General features: G+C 35.2%; 2 protein-coding genes and 1 pseudogene across 4 annotated transcripts; 2 read left to right on the forward strand and 1 right to left on the reverse strand.

Annotated features, from left to right (window-relative positions):
* Positions 1–9,724: 9,724 nt before the first annotated feature.
* Positions 9,725–12,523, reverse strand: LOC106627395 (phenoloxidase 2). Its single transcript, XM_014247488.3, has 4 exons — positions 11,115–12,523; positions 10,426–11,038; positions 10,152–10,369; positions 9,725–10,095 (listed from the first exon to the last, which is right to left on the reverse strand). Exons 1-4 carry the CDS (start codon positions 12,072–12,074, stop codon positions 9,898–9,900), a joined length of 1,989 nt encoding a protein of 662 aa, XP_014102963.2. The 5' UTR covers positions 12,075–12,523; the 3' UTR covers positions 9,725–9,897.
* Positions 12,524–14,202: 1,679 nt separating this feature from the next.
* On the forward strand, positions 14,203–15,645 carry LOC106627404 (MIT domain-containing protein 1). Of its 3 annotated transcripts, none has more exons than XM_036364696.2 (5): positions 14,203–14,265; positions 14,446–14,587; positions 14,681–14,919; positions 14,981–15,180; positions 15,250–15,645. In XM_036364696.2, exons 2-5 carry the CDS (start codon positions 14,458–14,460, stop codon positions 15,401–15,403), a joined length of 723 nt encoding a protein of 240 aa, XP_036220589.2. In that variant the 5' UTR covers positions 14,203–14,265; positions 14,446–14,457; the 3' UTR covers positions 15,404–15,645. The 3 variants fall into 3 exon arrangements, with proteins under 3 accessions (XP_036220589.2, XP_014102973.2, XP_036220590.2); XM_014247498.3 differs by having other exon boundaries at positions 14,220–14,378; positions 15,250–15,643; XM_036364697.2 differs by lacking the exon at positions 14,203–14,265 and having other exon boundaries at positions 14,385–14,587; positions 15,250–15,644.
* Positions 15,646–21,002: 5,357 nt separating this feature from the next.
* On the forward strand, positions 21,003–22,130 carry LOC106627361 (arylalkylamine N-acetyltransferase-like 2; annotated as a pseudogene).
* The last annotated feature ends 529 nt before the right edge of the window (positions 22,131–22,659 follow it).

The following is a 22,659-nucleotide window of genomic DNA, read 5'->3' on the forward strand; positions in this document are numbered from 1 at the left end:
TGATAACTTAATTGTGATGTATTAAATGACTAGCAAAAGAGTTATATCGGTGTTTAACCATCGGCATTAAGCCATGTTATCGATCTCCTTATGATAAGATCACAAATTAACGATCTCGATTCTTAGTTTCCGTTATAATTATTTTCACACTTAGAACTCTGTTCCTTCTTCTTATTATACCTTGAGCAGGGTATACTAAGTTTATAGCTAGAGCGATCCTCGATATTTGACCTTGTCCTGGCTTTCCTACAACTTTTGTAGACTTAACATTTCATTCTACAAATTTTTCACTTTATATGACCCCACCCCACAAAAGATGGAAGGCATGTAATTTGTCTTAACGGCGCATTCTTTGTGCCATATGTCATAATAATAGCTACAATATCCATTCAATATATGAATATGTAAAGTTTATCAGTAACATCGAAGAACTCAAACTTTCGACGACCGCCTTTAGTTCCAGTTTTCAGAAAGCTCAAGATTAAATACTTCTAACTTAATTCTTAAAGAAATCCCAAACACTTTGTCGAATGATTTTTATGAGAGAAGATTTTTCGCATTTTAATACCGTTTAAGTTAAAACTTGCTTTCTGTCTTTCGAGGCTTAAAAAATCCGTCTGCGGTTAGTGAAATCCAACTTGACACTACTTATAAAACATAGGCGGTTGTGGAACCATGGAGGTAGTTCCATCAATGATACTTTTATTAAATCTTTAATTATTCCTAATACCAGAGTTGCCAAAATTGTTTCCAAAAATATTGTGCCTCATTCTAAAAAACGATCTCCTACTTTCCATCAAGCACCAAATCAATGCCATGACTTCAGACTCTGAGCACGCTTCGACATCAAATATTCCAATGTATGAGTGGGAATCCAAAAGACTCCTTTCGAATCTAAAAGGAAAGCTTTTAGTGAGCACTACTTTGTTTGCAGATGAGACTCTGACTGTTCTATAAAACCAAGAGGATACAATGATCGGCTAACACAATTTTTATATCCTAATAATATATATATATCCTAATCAAGGATATATTAGGTTCATATCAGCTAACAAGTCCCTCAGTTTTCGATATATCGGTCTGAAATTTCGCACACGTGCCTTTCTTTGCAAGCAGCTACTCATTTACTGGATCCCTATAGCATATAGCTGCCATAAAAACTCACTGATGGAAATCAAGATAAAGATCTTTTTATACCCTTTTATGTTATAATAATTGCACCTGTGAAGAGTATAATAGTTTCAATGCAGCCGAAGTTAACGTTCTTTCTTATTGTTTACTAATAGCCATCCTCCTTTGACAGTCAAAGCCGAACTTCCGGGTGCGTTTCTGTCATTTTGAAGCTCCTTACGAAATTCATCATCCGCTTCAATTTTTCTCGATATGTAGACTAATGTCAATTTGCACATCACTTTAAAAGTTATAGCTTACATTTGTTTATTTATTCCAAAACCTTGCAATATGGCAACCCTGTGCCCTAAGTGCCAATATGTACAGCCATTAAATTCGTTGCAACAACGATGCACTTCGACAAATACGTTTCTGTCCTACTTGCAAACCATATCTATCCACTACCTATAAACAAACAAACACACACAGCTCTCATACATGTGTCTCTACACAACCGTTCCACCACTGGCGAGTGGCGCTACTTTGAAGTTGACTGTTTGTCTATCTGTCAGATGTTGGCACCACTGGCACATCAGCTTAATCCTGTATGCACAGCATCAAAGTTGTGTCTCTGCCATCAATTTTGCGGTTTTTACTCAATTTCTCGTTGTATTTACTTGATTCGGCGTTGTTTTTGTTATTTTTGTTTTGCTGCTTGTTGATGGTTGCCTTGTTTTGTTTTTCTTTTTTTTTTTGGTTTTTTGGCATCTGCGAAATACTTTATTTGACTTCTTGTATTTTTATTTTGCTTTCGCAACTCAATTGAGTGATTTCTTTTAGTCAACGTCCCCGATTTTTCCACCTTCATTCCGTCATTGACAAAGTTTCAGACTTAATGGTTGATGGCGAGGGTGGTGTGCGGGCGGTCAGACAGTCGGTCTGGCAGACGGGTTTTGTTAGATATGCTGGATAATCTTTATTTTTTTCTTTTTTTTGCTGCGGTTAAGTGAAACAAAGTATCAACAAGCATTACTAATACTATATATAGAGTCTATGTGCTTACATACATTACATAGATTATAAATATTGATGGATTTATGCAGAGCAGCGTAGAGCAAAAGTTGGCTGGAAAGTGAACTTAAGCTGCCAGTGCTGTTGCTGGAAGATTGTAGAAAGCTTTCAGTCATTGAGTAGTTGTTAGAAATATATTGAGCAATATAAGTTTTTTTTATCTACACAAATAACTATAAATTAGTTATTGAAAAAAATTTTCAAACTTTATAAACTTTCAGTGAAAAAATCGAGTCTCAAGAACACTTCTAAATTCAATTTATAACATATATATATTCACATTTATGAAAAGTAGTAAAAATAAATATATCCTTCAACTAATTATCTCAGAGAATATTCGCTATCATTCAGAATAAGTATCCGGCTTTAGACTTCTCTTCCTACATATGGTGAGCGACTAGATTTTATTCTACAATTATAGGACCCCACAAAGTTTAAGAAGATTCCGAATAGCTCATGGATTTTATGAAAAGTTTTGTGGTTCTCCATGATTTGTCGAGGCGCAACCGCTTATTCAAAAAGGAGCTACTGAGCTGATTACCACTCTGTCACTCTCCAAGCAGAATTAACCAACTAAACTCTATTGTAGCAAAAACGAAAGAGTCATACTCTCGAGAGTTGAGCTCGAGACTAAACAGCAGTGTGTCTCTTCTTGTTTGATTAAAATTTTAAATATATTGTCGAGAAGATCAATTATTAGGCATGGTTTAATCACCGCTATGGAAGTAGGTCGAATTCTTGACTATCACCCAAAAGATCGAGGAAGAAAAATTGTATCATATGTTAAATAACATAATAGGCTTAATAAGATCTTCGCCAAAAAAAAAAAAAAATACTTCTAATATCAAAGAGCTTTTGAATTAGAGTTGACAAAAAAAAAAGAAAACATATTCTTGAAATTCGTTGAGACTTATGGCAGAAGCATTGCCAAATGTGATATAAAAGCGTTCAATATACGAAATATACTATATACTAGCTATAAAAAGAAGACGAACTAGTATTCACAAGCACCATTGCTCCGAAGAAATTATTACATTACATCCGAAAGGCGAGAGATTCCGCTTTTATAAATCGGCAAGAAGAACATTGGTTATAAAGATAGTACAGGCCTTGAGCTTGCTGACAGTGGGCTCACAGCTAGTCAATGAGTGAATGACTTCACTAGCAGTAGCATCAAGTTACTTAAACTTGTCTGGGTGCCTGACCACTGTGGAATCGTCGGAATCTGTAAAGGCAAGTGCCAGACCGCACCTAAATCCCTATTTACCTTACCTAACCACATTTTAGACTTGTCCTATATAGTATATTTAGATATTAATAATATATCTAGTCTCTGGACCTAAAAAATATTTAAAAACACTTTTCAAAAGATTTTGACGAGTCGTAAAAATCACCTGTAGCAGCTCAAGTGTAGTTTTTAAAATATCGTTTTAAACTAATCTCTCTTTGCGACTTCTACGAGAACTATTAAATCTTTATGCAATTTTTAAATGCTAAGACTTTTCTTATCTAGAACTGGTACTATTATAATATTATATAACTGTTGGAAAGAATATATATTAAATTTATACCAAGTGGTCACAAAAGACTACTTCGAACTGCGTCAAAAAAAATTTAATATACCTTTAATTAACAATCCGAAAAATCACAAATAGTTCGAGAAATTTTCAAGGATTCTAATATATATCTCCGATGCAACCACTCAAGTATTATTTTCTTCATATACGCACACCTTCAATGTCCCTTCAGTGTTAATGTCGAGGGATTTCCACACTCATGTTTGACTTTTATTATTTGGTAGTTGTTGTTGTGAAAGCTTTTGTGGCATTCCTATGGTTTTTTGGCTTCTAAACTTACTACCTTATTATACTACTCAGGTTGCTAGTTGTCGTTATTGTTGTTGTATTTTTTTTTTTTTTTTTTTTTTTTTTGAAGAACTACGATCAACAGCAACGCATTGTGTCCCAAATATTTCCCATTGTGTCGGTATTCGTAACTCTTGTTGTTATTTCAACAAATTTATATGTTGACTCAGAGCGAAAAGTTCACCCACAACTTTCTCTGTCCAATCGAAAGCAGCGACAACGACAACGACGACAACGGCGATGACGCTGATGATGACTTTGGCTGCAAATATTTCTTTGCCCTTTACTGCTTTGCCCCTGGGAGCGAAAGGACTCTCTTAAATTGTTGTACAAATATTGACTTTGCACTGTTGCCACCACGTCATCAACAGCATCGACGCTAACGGCAACGCCAACGCCACCGCCAATGTCATTGCTGCAACACCAGCTGTTGCAACCATGAATTACCACAGTATTGGTTGCACAAATGGGTTAAACTTATTGCACTCAATACCAACGGTGCGATTCACACATTCCCTTACACACATACTTAGCTGTGTGTGCTTATCATCAGCATTCTGCTTATGGCGGGTGCGTTCCAAAATTAGTGGAGCACTAAGAAATTAAATTGAATTTTTTGGGTGGTTACAAAATTATTTATATTTAGATCAATATTTTAATATTTATTATATTTCATTAATTAATATCTATTAAAATTTTCAAGCAAACGACAACTCTTCGCAGAAATGACTCCAATAGAAAGCTTTCATAAATCGCTTTAATTAGATACCCATTTTGTATGAATAATTTATTTAATCTAAATATGTTATTAAATAAAAAAAACTTTAAACAAGTGGCAACACCTTAAAGAAAAGTTTGTGCATGCACCATTTTAAATGTATTTGTAACAATTCGTTAACCTTATTAATTTTATGTAATAAAAAAAATTTAAACAGGTGGCAGCTCTTCTTAGAACTCATTCCAACAAAAAGTTTAAAAAAAAAATTTAGTTTGATACCCATATTGCAATGAATTATTTACTTGATTCACATACATAATTACAAGTAGATAAAAAGTTTGAATAAGTGGCAACCTTTTTATTTTAAAAAATGTGTTTATTTATAAGACATCTGGAATTTATATGTAATAAATCGTTGATCTTATAAATTGTATTTAACTCAAAAATCTAAACAGTTGGCAACGCTCCTCAAAAAATTTCTGAGATCTCTACAGTTCAGTATCTATATTATAGTGATTATTTACTTTTTTTAAATGTTTACCAAAATAAATTAGATAAAAAGTTTAAGCAAGTGGCAACCTTTTGCCTTTTTTGAAAAATATTGCATAGTTTTCCTAGACCTTTATAGTTCAGTCGATATATCATAGACATTATTTACTTTATTCCTATCATTATCAAAAAATATTGCAATCTTCTACGTTTTGAAAAAATACATATTAATCCTGGAATGTCTGAGAGCCTTCCTTTCGTATACATTTTTTATTCATAATAATTGACGCCACATCCTCTTCGTTTATAATGCAAGAATTATAAATTTTTGCACATATTTTTTATTAAACAATTTCGTTTAAAAAATCATATTTTTGATATAAAAACTCATGTCAGCTACGAACAATAATTTATTTACAAAAAATTCTATTAAAATTTGACTTAAAGCCACTAAAGTTGCATTAACTAAAGTAAAGCCCAAAGTGACCTATAAATATCTGTTTCTACGGGCTTTCGTTTCAATTCCGCTTCGCTACATTCACTGCATCCCTTTCGAGTTCTTTGTACAGAATATTCACACTCATATACATACTAAAAATACTAAAATCCGACATATATGAGAGATATAACGCATTCCTTGAGGTTGAAACCTCAGACCAAGAATACGTAAACTCACATCTGACGACGAAGATAACACCGAAATTGGGAAAAAAAACGTCGAAAATTGTCTCGTTAATCTTTAGAAGGGTTCGAAATTGAGGAACTCAGCAACTTTTAGGAATTTACGCAAAAGTTGTCTTTTTTAAGTACTTGGGGTATGTAACATGTTACTGGCAAACCCAAAGATCTGAATTTTCTGCAAAGAAACATCGAACAGAAACCGTAAAAGAGAGGATTACCTCTCAGGTCACTCAATCCTGCAGATATTCCATTAAGGAATATATGAGAAATGCTCTACTCCTTAAACCAACAGTAATTCTAATTCGATTAATTAAGTAATATATGGTGAAGCCACGGTGGTTTAAGAGTCCGGTTTATAAAACTATTTGGAAATAGCAGTGTTTATAATATATAGTATATACAAAAGAATTTATTTCCATCGGGATATTGTCATAAATTAACAATATTTTAAAAGCTACTACTCTGATTTTTATTATGTAAGTCAAAGAGTGGCACACAAATGGTGGTTGCCACATGCAAGCTATTTATAAATGTTTTCACCAAACTACTGCTGTATCCAACATAAATAAAAGAAAACAGTTATACACATTGAAGTGCTCTAAGAATGACTAAAAAATTTAGACTCAGCTGCTTTTACAAAAAATCCCGACATATTTGTACAAAAATATCGAATTTCGAAAAGTAAATAGGCAAAGTAAACAGTTATTCTCGCACTCAATAGGCTTAGAAAGCATCTAGAAAAACACACAAGCTCACATGTATACATATGTATGTGTGTATGTGTGTATGTATTAAGTCGTAAGCACTTGACAAATAACAAAATTGCAATTAAGTTTCTTTTGCGGTCTTTTTTTTATTAGATAAGCACTTATAAAGTAACATATACATACTTGCATATGTACAAAACTACTCGTAACTCCCAAAGGCATCGTCACAGTATTACATTTCTCACCCAAACACCCGCTTGAGTATGTCATACATACATATATACAATAATACTTTTTCATCTACAAATGTATATATATATGTATGTACGTATGTATGTATGTATGTGTGTATTTGGCCTATGCCATTCAATGCAACTGGGACTATTTACAATCGCTTGAAGAAAGGCAACTTGCTCTCCCTAATGTCTATGTAGTGACAAGTGTAGGCAATAATAAAAAATATTGCTGGGGCTATATATCAAGTACTAAGCCGATAAATACATTAAATAAATTCGGTGAAAAGGGCAATAACAAGTGTATTTTTTTTTTATAACACACACATGAGCTCATATATGCACACACACACACGCACACACATAAGCGCTCATTTACAGCAGTATATTTGTACGTAAGCGAGTATATCGATTACAAGTGGCGTCGCTTGTTTACCGAACATGAAAAGTAGCAAGGACTTAAAAAAAAAATAGTGCCGTTAGCGATGAAAAAATAAAAATAAAATAATAATAGAATTCTTTGCGTTGAAAATGCTTTTTATACAATGCATTAATACTTGTATACACACATACATACGTACATTTTTATTTTTTTAGTACACAGTCCTTCACCAGCAATACCATATATCTGTCAATCGTTTGACCATTTGAAAAGTATTTGTATATTTTTAATTCAACAAATTGTGTTTTTAGAATTTTCGTCTAGTAAAAAAAACTCCATAATTTTTCCAATAGATTGCTTTAGTAATCTGTATCTCGGATAACTTCGTTCGAGTTACGCCATATTGCGTTAGAAAGATACGATTTCGTACTCAAAAAATTTCTCAAACAGTTTGGTGATCGCTTAAGTCAGTACTGTTTGAACACGCGTCAAAGATGGACACCAGCAAAAAATAAGCCATATTTTACAGTATTCTTTTGATAAAGGTGAAAACGCGGCTGAAAATGTGAGTAGTGTTTATGGTGCTGATACTATAACAGCTAGTTGTGCGCAATTTTGATTTCGACGACTCCGTTCTGGTAATTTTGATGTCAAAGATGCGCCACGCTCTGAAAGGCCACTTTTTAAGCCATTGCTTTGCTTGGAAAAAAAATTAAATTGAATTAAAACACGAAATTGTTTATCACCCATTGTTTCCAAAAAACAAAAAAAGGAGCGTCACGCTTAGCACAATAACTCGCAAACTAATGAGAATGAGAATGTTATGAAATTTTAACAACTGTCTTTTAAAGGTGCGGTGTGTGATGAATTCAATAATATTTAAGACCCGGGACTTTTTCAGCGCTTGTGTTAGTAGTTAGGTTGCTTAGGTCGATATCGATCGGCGATTCAGATCAAAATCTGAGGAGAACAAAACACAAAAAAAAAAAAATGCAAGTGTTTTCGTTGGTTTTTTTTTTAAATGACATTGAACTCATCTGCTCTAAAGTCTCAGTTATCAGAACCATATGCAAAAACTGATTATTATTGCAGTCTTTTTGAGATACACATTTTTGACTTTTCCAAAAACTACTAATATCAATAGTGAGCAAATTCGCAAGTTCGCGTACCATCCCCACATTTTACTTTATCAAAATACCTCACAAATATTACAAATATTACAGCAAAACAAAATTTTTCTGCTATAATCCTCTAAAAGTACTGCACATACCATATACACATACATATAAGCAATTTATGCGATTCCAAACTAAATATCCTCAAGCAATCGACAGTGCAAATACCAGGCAAGGTTACGCATAGACTTTGTGCCTACTACTTAAATTAAGTAATTTCAATTCCAATCGGATTTTAGTTATACTTATACCCGTACACTCACACCTCACCAATTCAGCTAATCAATTGAGCGACGGCATATAAGCAATCATCATCTTTAAATTGAAATATGTATTTGAAATCCTTTCAATTTTATTAACATTTTAAGTTATCTGCCCAGCGACACACACAATTCCAAAGCTAAACCCAGTCAGACTTTGTGGGTCCTCCGTCCGCCCTTTTTAACTCTACGCACTCACAATCACTTGGTCTTTACTGTTTTCTCTCTTTCTCTTTGCTATTTTGGCCCAAAGTGTGGAGCTACAAATTGAGTTTTCCAATGCATAAACCGAAATTGAACATCACTAATCCCTTTAAAGTGACACACTGACACCCTGTTATTGCTTAGCGTGCACGGTTATACGATTATTGCTGGCGCATTCAAGTACAGTATGCGGATAATTGAATTGTTCCCTGTCCGACAAAAAGATATTTCACATTGTAGCCTCACTCTCAGTCGTAGCTCAACGCATGCCATCGATTATGTAAATTTAGTGAACCAGAGGTTGTTTTCCTTTTTTTTTTTTTGTTGGCCTCGCACGCTATTCCGTTTGATTTTTTGTAAAAAAAAGCAATAAGTCGAAAGAGTTCTATAGCAATTCACTATTTCTTTTGATATGCCTCTCTAGTTTTCATTTTCTCTTTTGGGTTGGAGTTATGAGGAGAATCCGAGCGTAAACTGATTGTGCGGTAGGTGGTTGTTTAGGTATCGTTACGTCGGCAAGCTTCTTAATCAATTTGAGAGAATCAAGAGGGGTTTTTGCCACAGTATTTGAGTTTCAGTCGAGTAGATTCGAAAGGCGTCTGACACTTTGAGGATCATAGATATGGTCCGAGTTTACGAAAATGTTTTACGTAACCAATGTGCTTTGAAATTGGTACCAAAAAATAGAGAAACTGAAAGCTAAGGTCGACAGGCTTTCATAAGCCCTATACCTTGTTTAAACGATTCTAAAATTTACGCGGCCGTTTCTTTTTTTTAAGAAAGTCCAACTAAAGAGATTCTATAGAAACTACTCAAAATACAAATGGGTTTTCGGGTAGAAGCATCAGAACAATATTTACTGCAAATCGTACAACACACAAATGCTTTCTGCTAACTATCATTTCACAAGATTACTTTCCGGACACCTTAACCAGGCTTTAAACATTGTTTTAAATATATTTAACTGTAAGAAATAATATATATAAACCCAATGTGCTCGGATCAACAACAGTGTTCCGTGCGATTTTCGTGACGTATGACGACATCAGCAATCATCATATTCGGTGTGAGAAAGTCGTCAAGGCGGTCAGCACCCAGTCGAGGCAGGCGATCGAATGGAAAGCCCAAGGCATGATGATCGTGTTGCAAGAGATTCTGAAAGCTACTGGAGGCAGCACCATCAACAGGTTCTTCATCAACCTAAAGAAGTAAATTTAAGAAATTTTTAATACAACTGGTGTTCTTATTTTACTTACACTCTCCCGGTCACAATTTGATACCATAACGAAGAGATGACACTGCAAACCTTTTGTTGAACCCTTCGGTATCAGCATATGATGTGGCCAGCCACAAACATTTTCCAATGTTTCATTAGGCGCACGAGTCACTTCCAGTTCCCGGAAAGTACGCTCAACGGGAATCGTAAGGCTTGATTCAGTAGAACGACGACGTATGACATTTTCACCAGGTTGTACTGAAAACAATTATAGCTGTACAGATACACTTTTCCTCTAATAAATATTTACTCACGTGATACCACAAATTTATCCAGTTCGATCATCAATAGCCTTCGTACGTTGAAAGGCATAGCCTGTCCTTCCTCATCGAACTTAGGACTGAGAAAGATGCGCACCAGGCCAAAACGTTTTGTGTCGCTCTCATTACTCACCTTGATTGTATATGTGAAGGGCGCATGTTGTAGGTGTTTGAAGCGCGCAAAAACATTACCGCGTGGCGCGAAGTCCAAACCACGTGACAGATCAATATCGGATTCTTGCCAGAAAGTTTTTAAAACATTACGTTCCCGCACATCCTCAGCTGTGACTTCCACAGATATTAAAGAAACGTCAACGTAGCGCAGTTCCGTAGCGGTGTAGGGTGTTAGACGTGCTTTATGTTGCTGAAAGATACTATCGAGATATGCGTGCCATCTATAAAAGGCGGGATCCCGCATTGCCGTAGCTAAATCACCCACAACACCAAAAGACTCCAAATGACGATGTGTCGGATCGTGTGCATAGGCGATGAAGAGATTACCCATATTATGAAGATCGCCGTAAAGGCTACGGTTTGGTGAAGCTATGGATGACTCAATTATATTGCCGAGCACATCGATATTGAGAGGTATATGCTTGTCACTTTCCTGTGGATAAATATTTAAAAATAATTTGAAAATATATGGAAGTGAAGCGAGGGCTTTTCCGCTCACTTAAACTTACATCTAAAATAAAACCTTTCGTGATAGCTTCATTTATGCGTTCGCTCCATTGTTCCAATTCTTCAATATCCATAATTAATTGATCCTGATGGCGTCGTACATCTGAAAGTTTGGTATTGTCGCAGCGTGGGGCCGACTCCATTTTGGGAAAGTAGCCTTCCCTAATATATTCGCGTAAATCATTTAAGGGTTCCACACGCCTCAAATCATTACCTAATCGCTCTGCATTGTACCTGGCTAAGATCTGCTGATACATATAGTAGAACAATTCACCACGACGCGTCTTAAATACAACACTGCGTTCGCTCGCCTCGAATGGATACAGCAAATACCGATGCCAATGATATAAGTTCACACCAAAATCTTCACGAAAGTACCACAAACGATGCTCTGGTTCGTCTTCCGAAGCTGTATAATCATGTGGTATTACAATTGGTATGCGCGAACCTTCGGGTACGATTGTGCATTCCTCGCGTAAATGCCGAAAAATTTGACGATCCACAAATTTGTTGGGGAAACTCTGTATGAAAGAGGGCAAACCCATGCCTTTGGTGTCATTGCGGTGAAGTATAGCCACGCTCAACGCATAATTGTAGAGATATGGATTGAGTCGATCGTGCGCATAAATCGCAACACTCTGCAGTTCATCGATTGTGGGCGCGCTAATGAACGTATCTATCAGGCGCGCCGCCATTACACGATGTGCCGGCACGCAGAGCGAGAAATGTGCCTTACGTGACAATTTCAATGGTAAACTTAGATCGGGCATGGCAATATCTTGTACATTTACAAGTCTCTCAGCCCTTTCACCAAATCGGTCCAGCACTTCATTGTCAATAACGCGGTAGCGATCGGTGAGAAATTTTTTCGGTACATCAAACACTACTCCTCGCCCCTTTTCCATGAACACGGGTTCATGTGGACGATCGAAGAGTAACAGAAGATTGTACTTCTCGCCCATACTTGATTGACTGACTGAGCTTTAGCAATCGAGCTCTGGAAGGCGGTATTCTTTAATGCGGACCGCTGCACACTTGCTGGTAGACTTGAATTTAAACTGCGAAAGCCGTGTGATCGCTTGCGACTTTATATGCAAATTTTGGATAATCAAATATTTTTGTGGCTTTTCACAAAAAAAAATTGTGGTTTCAAAGTCCCGCATAACATTCGCTTAGCTAAATGCATTTTTGTGTAGTTCTATAGTGTTATCAAAGAATTAGTTTGAGGTTTTGCAATTTCGACTAGACAACCTAAAATATATTAAACTAAAATGCAGCAGAGTCTATCTTGCAATGGTTGAACTGATAAGAGAATAGAAAGCTCCGAAAAACTGTGTCTTCAGTAGACATAGGAATACCACATAGAAAATTCAAAACGCTTTTTTGTTATCTTACAAAAATGGTTATCATAAAGAGTCTCGGTTTAAGCCTAATTTTAAAAATACACGACGGTTTTTCAAAAAGCTTTTCATAATCTGGCGGCAGAAAATAGAAGAGGACTCCTGAAAAGAACAGAAACTTTGGTTTCTCTCTAATCTAACAAAACCCATAGTTTAAATTTGACAATCCGGGGATAATACTGCTTCCATCCTTATAATATCTCAATGAGTGAATTTCATAATTCTTAAAATAATTAAGATAACATACACAGTGGAAGAAAGAAAGGTCGGTAGCCACCGCCAGGCAACCGGGGGTGAGGTAAGGTTGTAAATCATACATAAATCAAAGAATGTCAGAAAGACAGTGTTAGAGAATTCCCGCATCACCAATAAGGAAGTTGCTAACATTCCCTATGCCTTGTACTTACCATATATAGGGTAGGGCACAGATACCACCGAAAGGGCTTTCAATTGTAAATTAATTAGAGGGGCTGATGAGGGGTTCTCATTGAATTTTTTGATATAAAATTTAATATAATTTATTGAAACTTTGAGAATATTTTATACATATACCATCTGAACAAATTTGACCCGAACTGATTCATTTAAACTACGCGCATAAACCGAATCGATCATCAACTTTTTAGATTAAATTAAACTTCTACAGTTGAGTTGATATCCCATATATCTCATTTGAAGATGATTTTAATATAATTTTCGCTGACGCGAAGTAAAACATGGCAATCAAGCTAAGCGAGTCTAAGACCTATTATATAACTAAATAAAATACCAAATTTGATTGTTATCCATTTTGCAATTTCATCGAATAATGAATGTTGAATTGTTTCGTAACATACAATATATGAAGCTTTCCTAACACCTGAAGATATTTTCCTTACTTTGATACTTGCAAGTTGCATCATCGGTTTCAATTTCAGCGACAGCTTATGATTGTATGTAAGGGCACCCAATATCATTACAGAAAAAAATAAAAAACCCAAAAAGTTGGTGATTTGAATTTTTCATATAAAATGTACGGTTATGTGAAAAAAGTCACAATAGGAAAGTTATAGATCCCTTCATTACCTATAACATTGTCATATAACGTTTTTCTGTAGGACCTGTAGTTTTGCCGTAAATCGAGATATGGCTATCCATTCTAAACCCTTAAAAATTCAGCCACGCTCCTCCCCTTCGTTTTCGCAAAGTCAGATCGCGTGTAAATTATTTTTCCCTTAACTTATACATGTGCATAAATGTAGACACAATTTTATTAATTGTGTAATTAAATTTCAATAATTAATATAATAATTACTTAATTGCACCATTAATATACTAATTAACAATTAATAATTTGAATTATTTCCGTAATGCCTAAAGGTATGCAAGATATATTTCATAGTATTGCCATATCCACAATTCAAGTTATTTGATATTCAATTCAATTGTTTTCTCTGCTTTGCTAACAAACAGCTGACTTATTCAATAATACTGCTAACCTATATCGTTTTCATTTCTTATGTTAACTTTGCTGAGCACACCAAAATTATATAATATTTGCAAGCAATTTAATCAAAACCTAAATGTTTAAAAGTGTAAAAGTAATATTTCTTCTTTACTAAGCAAACTGCTCATCTGGCAACGCTTACTTATACAGTCAACAGCTGTCAGCGTCCTTTGTTTGTTTATTATAAATGTCATATTTGACAATATTTTCTTTTAGGAAAAACAAAACTTTGTCATCAAACAGTGATAAGTGGAGAAAAATTCGTTTGCCAGTATTCGAAATTTTTTTGTGTTTGCTTTAATAATTTATTAAAGCGTTTAGTTTTATTTGTACAAATTTTTAGTGTCTTTTTATTTTTGGTTTCGTTGTAGTCTTAAATTGTAAGTGCTACTATTTTGGCTGTGTCATTTTATAAAACTAAAATATAGAAACTTTTGTTTATAAAAGTGATTGTGGCGAATGTTTGTGGGCAGAATGAATGCCAAAGATATATTAATGCGAGCAGTGCAGTGTGATCAAGCCGGACGGATTTTGGAGGCACAACATCTCTATCAAGATGGGATACAAATACTTATGGATCTGGTGGCGGGTAAGGAATAGCAAGTGAAATTGCTTCAACAAAACGTTGTGGACAATTTTAATTCTATGCGTTTGCATTTCTTTTGTTATTGCTCTTGGACAGACGAATTGGATGTGTCAAAGAAAAAGGTGTTTTATGAGCGTATCAAAGAGTACATTGACCGCGCGGAACAAATCAAGGACCGTGTACAGAAGCATGTCACACGCGGTGAGCTGGTCAAAAATATACCCATAGACGACAATTCTACCGGTAACAGTTATCTGTCGATATTCGGGCAGTACCTCAATGTGGATGTAAAAGAGGTGCTACTTGAAGAACCATATCTGCACGAAAAGTATCATGTATGTGTGAATAGCAATGATAGTATGCGCTGGAGCATAACAACTAAATATATTTGTGCAGTTTCAGAATCTTGTCACATTCTTGGAATTGTTGGTAAAGAACTGCCGTCACCTCAAGTATGTGAGAGTAGTCACGAAAACTGATGCCAAAGCGCCGGAGAACCAAAGAAATATGCTGGAACAGATTAGAGCGGATATGTCGAGACGTAATATAACTTTAAGCATAAAATTCGAAAACACTTTGCATGATCGCAAAATTGTGTAAGTTACCGTTGTAATATACCTCTAATATATATGCATACAAACTAATCGCACCTCGCCTAATTACAGTCTCAGCAACGGTTACATTATAAAGATTGGGCGTGGTTTGCATTTCTTCAAAGCCACTAATCCGTTATACAGCCTAGGCTTATGTGATTATGATTTTCGAAAATGCTTGCAAACGGACGTGGATATTTGGCGTACTAAAAACTTCATTGCCTGAAGTTGATAAGAGTGCTGTACAAAAACAATTACGTATTATGTCACTCGATCAGCGTTAAGCGTTTAACAGACATTTTTTCAATATTTCTTATGATTTTTTTTTAAGAATTTTATAAATATGTAATTAAGATCTTTTCATTTTTATCAACCAAAAAACAAAAAAGTTTTGTATTTAACTTTTAATAAATATTACTTACAAAACTGTAAATGTATTAAAAATTAAAACAATAAAAAATTAATTGAATGTGAATTGTGAGCAACAAAAAAAAATTTTTTTTTTTCATTTAAAGTAATCCATAATCATCGTTGCTCGAAATGCACTAGTTGCTTTATTAACGCTAGCTCTTCAGCGCAGGCGTGTAAAGTATGCACCTACATTCCTACATACATACTATACATACATACATGGAAGCCCGCATAGGCACAATAGGACCTTGCCAAGTGTTCCGTAATCGCTATAAATCTTCGACAGAAGCCAAAGTTGCCTTGCTGACAGCACTATGTAGGCTGCGACAACGGTGAAATTGCATTCTTCTACGTTTTTTTTTTTTTTTGCTTTTTTTTGTTTTCTGTGTGTTCGGTTATTATATCGCACCACAGCCGCACAGCTGGAGGTGTTGCAATATTGGCAGTGAACAATGTGCAGCGAGCGACCTTTTATGCTGCCGCTACTGCTGCTGTTCCTGCTGCCCGCACATAGCTTTAGCGCAACCATTTATACTGCTTACCATATTTTATGTCATACCAGATACGAGATTTTTCGAGTGCGTCGACAGCTATTTGGGTGTTCCAGCATGCACACGATTAAATTTCTTGGCGCTGGTAGCTGCAGCGGCAGCGGCCAGAGCTTGGATTTGACTGCACAGCGTGAGTGAATTGAATTCCAAGGATGCAACAATTCTTAAAAATTAAAAATAAAAAAATTAAAAAAAAAAAGTAGAAGAAATAAAACAGTAGAGCTAGAGCTGCAGTCGTATAAATTGCACGCTCGAATGAGCGTTGCATAAAAACGCACTGTTTTATATCAGATTTTGGGGGTTTATGAATCAGTGTGTGGTTTGAGATTCAAGGATTTTTGATTAAAGCGTAAAAAGGCTGAAATAATGGAAGCTTTTTGTAGTCAAATTCAGTACTTAACAATGCAAATAGAGTAAGAAGACTCAGGAGACGATACAACAAAAACAAAACCAAGACCTAGAGAACTTAAATAATTTTTTTTGTTGTTGCAACGGTTTGGACATCATGTAGGTGTTTTTGTTTCGATTTTCTGTCGATATTCAATCCAATTGTGCTGGTTTATTGACTTTGGACCAAGGTTTAGGCGCGTTACGTTCACATAACATAGTTTTTTTTAAATATAATTCCTCAATAGAGTTGGTCGAATCAAAGATAGCTCTCTCTTGTAAGTGGTTAGAAAGTTCGTAATCAAAATTAATTTAGCTGTCAGCCGAACTCTAACCTAAAATCTATCTCATCAAATGTGTATAAATATTAATAACACCGAAATCACTGAGTTTTACTGATCGTTGCAGACAGATTTAGATCGATTTAGCCGAGGAAATCAATGAGAAAATTCCAATTGCTAATAATAAACTGTTGGGAAAATCTATAAAACAATATCTTATTTTTTCTGAGTGTAGCTAATCAATATGAAAGCTTCTGTAAAGCGCGTTTAATGTCATAAATGTTCTGATTAGTGGAAAACTTTGGTGTAGTAACGCTCTACTGTGTTACCAGAAAATATTTAAGATACTCAAAACATGTTCAATGTTGGGCACAAATATCACGACGCTTTCTTGACGAAATACTACAACGGAGATCCCTAATGAGCAAACTTTGCTTCTTACCTCGTAATTTTACCTTTTCGGGATCTTCTATGTAGTATTTCGTCAAGAAGACGTTGTGAGCTGTCAAGACAGCTGGTTTTTGACTTTAAACTACCTTTGGTGGAGCTACTGTTCTTGGAGCGTCGCGCGCTTCTATTCTATGTGTTCCTAACTAGCTGGGAAGAGCCTCACTATTCGCTATTAGCTACGTAAAGACAACATTTCGGAACTAGTTTTTCAAAACATTTTGGTCTCCCGATAAATTTTGACTTAACCCAAAGACTCTGCGGATTTTTTATTTATTTTTAAGGCATATTGCTACTGCTCTGTTATGAGCCGCATGATGGTGAATGCATTCACTCTGGGCTTTACTTTGCTTCGCAAAACTCCTCAACTTATAACAATTTTAAAATTCCATGCATATCTGGATCAAAAATGGTGCCATAAAATATCTTCTCTATTATCTGCAATCCATACAATGGTATATCTGTAGACTGCTTCTGCGACTAAAACAAAAAAAGTACTGTGAACAGACGCCGAAGCTTTGTACTGAGAAAGCTCCTTCTTTGCTACAAATAATAAAGATGTTCGGTAGCAAAATATGCTGTAAACAGTATTTGAGAGTGGTCAAAACAATTTTTTTTGGAGATTATATGCTTGCCTTGGATAGTAACTTATGTCGAATATGGTGGAGATATTTGTCAAATAAAAAAAAAAAATTCTATACAAGGACTTCATTTTGATCGTTTAGTTTTTATGACCGCTATATGCAATCGTGACTCGTTCGAAAAATTTCTTTGCAGATTTTAACACTGTCTAAGGCAATAACCCGTCCCAAATTTCTAGAAGATATCTCTTCAAATGGAAAGGTTTTCCATACAAGCACCTGATCCTGATCGTTCAGTTTGTATGGCATCTAAGTATATGCTATAGTAGTAAGATATTTGCGGTTCTGACAAATGAGCGGTATCGTGGGGAGAAAAGGACGTTTGCAAATTTTCAGATTGATACCTAAGAGAGAATTGGGTAAACAAGCAAACTCTATAAGTGAGAATAATTCTCAGGTACCGAATTTTGACCGCTCAAAAACCTCTATGAGTGAGAAACAAAAACCTCCATAAATGACAGTCATTTTTCCCACTCTGACCTCTATAACTGAGAGCCTGTTTTGTATTGACCTCTATAAACGACAATTTATCTATAAATGACTCATTCTTTTTTTTCAGGAATCAGGAACTATGTTGTTTTCTTGTAATTCAAATAAATAATATTACTATTATTTTATATTATTATAATTAACTGTATTAATTTATATTTCATGCTACCTGCAGTTCATAAATATCATTTGCAACGAGCTGTACAGCTCTTACAACAACTTATAATGTCTAAACGAAAAATCAGCGTGTGTCGTTTTAGTGAGAAACCTCTATAAGCGAGAAAAAATTCATGGTTCTTTGAACTCTTTTTTAACCAGGTTTGACTGTATTTTTTAGAAATTTCGACTTGAAAGCGGCCAAAATGGTATAATGATCAAATAAGTTTAGACTTTATTTGGGCACGGTTGGTTACTAGCTTAATCTTTTTCAGTAAAAATACAAATTTTCAGTGAGTTGAAATTATCGGCAATCTCGCATTTAGGTCGATAATGTATGCATATGGATGTAAAGTCTTGTTAATAATATTTTCAGTTATGTGCGCCCCTTTGAATGTTTGCTTCATTTTACCTTCTAAACTAAAGCTAACCTGCGGTTTGTAGTTATTGTAAATTATACGAACACCTAACATATACACACATATGTATGTGTATGGAATTAGTGTGAATAACTCATACCGTATGCTGACATACTTTTGCATAAATACCGTTATTCAACTAATTCACACAACACCCACAGCCAGCCGGATGTAACACGTCTAACGGTTTATTATAATTTTTCGACACTTTGGTGTAGTTACTCGATTTTTTTATTTGTCCAAACTAAATAATGTTAGGTTATGATGACAAATTAATGATTCGGTGTGCCCCATGGTGTAAATTATACACCCCGTCACTGAATTATTTATCGCGTCATAAATAATAAAATTTCGTGCTGTTAATAATGCTACGCCGGCAAAGGTGAATAAGATCGCTAAGGCAGTGGTTGCCACCTGCATTCATACACATACCTGTATGTATATGTATATAAACATGAAATATATATGTGAAGGTGAAATTTTGTTCACATTATTTTAGACACCGTCTTTTCGCAAGTTCTTACAATTTAACAAATTTTGCCGCTGTAATAAAAATTATTTTTGGCAAGGATGTAGTGTGAAATACTGGCGATTATGAAATATTCCACCCTATAAAGTATATAGGTACTAAGCACAGCCATAAGTTCTGTTACAAGTTCAGGCCATGATAAACCTTTTGCTTTGACCCACGCCCTTAAACGGGTACGCAAAGTTTCTATTGGTGTTAACGACGCTGCTCGTACCAAAGATTTTTTTAAACTCTCCAAATTTCTGTGGGATATTCGACAGGCCATGTTCTTCAAATCTGACCGCAAACTGTAGTCCAATGATTGCAAATTTGGACTATCAGACGGCCAATCATGCAGCAATAAGACCAGGAATATTGCTTTCACAAGGTGTACCGGTATGAAGTGATCGTTGAGATACAAATGTATTGGTAGAGAACATTTGTTGTGAACGAACCTTAATTTTTTTTTCTGTTTGGTTGACATGACAGCTCTCAAACATATTCAATAACCTTACAGACATTGAACAAACAGCAGCATATTTTTTCATTGTGTTGAAAATGTCAACTTTTTTACCGGAAAGTGATGATTTGCGGAAAGCATTAATTTTTTACTTTCATTTGAAGAAAAGTGCTGCAGAGTCGCATCGAATGCTTGTCGAGACATAGGGTGATCATGTTCATCAGAAGCAACATGCAAAAGATGGTTTGAACAGTTCAGAGATAATGATTTTGATATCAGAAATGAAGAACGTGGAAGACCACGAAAAAAGTTTGAATACGCTGAACTGCAAGCAAGTTGAATGAAAATGATACTTTTAGTCAAAAGCAAATGGCAGCCATGTTAAATATTGCAAAACAAACAATTGCTATGGAAAAGATTCAAAAGTGTAGAAAATGGGTGCCACATAAATTGAATGAAAAACAAATGGAAAACCGAAAAAAACTTGTGAAATTTTGTTTTAAAGACACGAAAGAAAATCAGTTTTATATCGAATTGTCACTGGCGATTAAAAATCGATATATTTTAAGAATGCTAAACGGAGAAAATCATGGGTAAATCCGGGACAACCATCAACATCGACTGCAAAAACAGTTTGATGCGGTAAGAAGGCAATGCTCTGTGTTTGTTGGTATCAGAAGGATGTGTGTATATCATGAGCTTCTAAAACCTGGTGAAACTGTAAATACTAATCGCTATAGACAACAAATGAGCCAGAAGATACGGCAAAGTAATTTTGCCTGCATTTTTCGTGCTCAAATCCAATACAAAGCGATTACGATAAGTAGATCAATTATGGTTGAATTTCTGCTTCGGGTCGGTGCATTTTGAGATGGATGCTCAGAATACCGAAAACATTTTCCACAGTCTTTCATAAGTTACGGGTTATAAGATATTTTCTCAACCTCTTTCCGACGTTTAGGAAGAGTACGCATTACAATAGTAATAAAGTACTCGACTAAGAAAGTCGATGTAGGCAAAACTATTTTAAAGGAGAGACGACTGTGTGTTTTTATTTAACTTTATAAGCTTCTAGAAAAGCAGTTAAAACTAATGCTTTATACATACATACTTGCATACACTGCCGCCAATACCAGCTGTTTATTCCATTCAGCTAACTATCATATGGCAATTTTTAGTCACATGTGTTACATATCTAATCTCTAATGGCTCTTACCTTCTATTAGTTCAATGTCTAATGAATATTATCACAACATGGAATATTTAACTTTCTATGTACTTTGAAACGGCTTTATTATCACAATTCTCTTATCGCTATTATCAGCACGTATCATAATCTCTCAACCGTCATCAACGATAAAACATACAAAATTATGGATTATCCAAACATAGACACTTCATTAGAGTACCAGAACTCAGTAGAAAATGACTGATCGTGAAACTGAAGTGAATTAAGTGGACAATATGCATATTCGCGTAATAAAATCGAGTGAGCGCGATGAGGTGGTTAATTTTCTTTGAACACATTTCTATCCAGATGAACCGTTGAACGTTGTCAAAGATCAAGAACCCTTAGTTGCAGAGTATGGTATTGCAGAAATAGCGCATGGATCCAGCTTCATAGCAATGCAACAAAAGCCAGTTAACAAATTATTTTCTGCTCCGAAGTATAGCAATGAAGCTGAGCATTTATTTAAGGAGGTCGACCGTCACAGTTCGGATAATTGGGGCAGGTTGTTTCGGATTTTTATTTAGGCCGAGCGCGACGCTAATGTCTTCAAGCCTTATAATGTTGAGAGAGCGTTGCATGTAAATGCCTCGGCGGTCAATAGGAATTTTCGTGGACGGGGGATTGGTACGAGACTTAAAGAGAAGTTAAGAGACTTGGGTCGTGAGCTCGAGTATCCACTCATGACTACGAACTGTGCCAGCTTTTGTTCGGCGCAATTAACTGAGTATGCAGTGTGTGAATGTCATTAAGTATGCTGATTATCTGGATGAGAAGGGTAAGGTGGTGTTTAAGCTGCCACCGCCATACGAATAACTGAAAACGTATGCCATGAGGCTGAAAATATTCAGAGATACATATATTATATAATATACAATAACTATGTCGTACTTATTATCATAGATATATTTATGTATATATATAAGTATATATAATAAGTAATCAGGCTCCAAAGTGTGTATTACCATTGAATAAAAATAAATTTGGTTACCATTGAATTGAAAAATAGTTATTTATTTGTAAGGTTAGGTTGAGCTGAGAGTGTCTAGAAGTGAGACTTTTAGGAATTTATGTTGCTATTATAAAACGCGATTATGTCGCAACAGTATTGTTTTCTTTAATAGTTGAAACTGTGAAACTCAAACTCCAAAAAAATATATAAACTGGAATGAGGTGATGATTACTTCAATGATTTCAGAGGGTACAGTTGGAGTCCCAATAGGAAGGATTCCCAATTACAATACAAGCCTCAGTAGGGCACGACATTATATAAATTTCCTGAATATGTGTTTTATATCATCGAAACATCTTGGGATCACCAAAAAACTGTTAAGTTGACTCTGTTTGCTGCCAAATAGTCTTACAGGATGCCTAAATGAGTGGAAACACAGGAGCTAAATCGCACACAAGTGGAGTAATTGAGAAAGAAATACTGATATACTTTTTTTTCAGCAACTGACAAAATTATTAGTCTTACTAGATGGGTTCCAATTCGGTAACGAGC

This window comes from Bactrocera oleae, chromosome 6 (genome assembly GCF_042242935.1).
Source record: "Bactrocera oleae isolate idBacOlea1 chromosome 6, idBacOlea1, whole genome shotgun sequence".
NCBI lineage: Eukaryota > Metazoa > Arthropoda > Insecta > Diptera > Tephritidae > Bactrocera > Bactrocera oleae.

What these genes read in the sequence shown, in the direction of transcription:
- LOC106627395 (XM_014247488.3), bottom strand. Translation starts at nt 12,074, where the DNA reads ATGGGCGAGAAGTACAATCTTCTGTTACTCTTCGATCGTCCACATGAA. An exon ending in GGATAAATTTGTGGTATCAC is followed by an intron (nt 10,370 to 10,425) that starts GTGAGTAAATAT and finishes AATTGTTTTCAG; the next exon opens with TACAACCTGGTGAAAATGTC. An exon ending in CAAATTGTGACCGGGAGAGT is followed by an intron (nt 10,096 to 10,151) that starts GTAAGTAAAATA and finishes TTACTTCTTTAG; the next exon opens with GTTGATGAAGAACCTGTTGA.
- LOC106627404 (XM_036364696.2), top strand. Translation starts at nt 14,458, where the DNA reads ATGTTTGTGGGCAGAATGAATGCCAAAGATATATTAATGCGAGCAGTG. An exon ending in ACTTATGGATCTGGTGGCGG is followed by an intron (nt 14,588 to 14,680) that starts GTAAGGAATAGC and finishes GCTCTTGGACAG; the next exon opens with ACGAATTGGATGTGTCAAAG. An exon ending in ATCTGCACGAAAAGTATCAT is followed by an intron (nt 14,920 to 14,980) that starts GTATGTGTGAAT and finishes ATATTTGTGCAG; the next exon opens with TTTCAGAATCTTGTCACATT.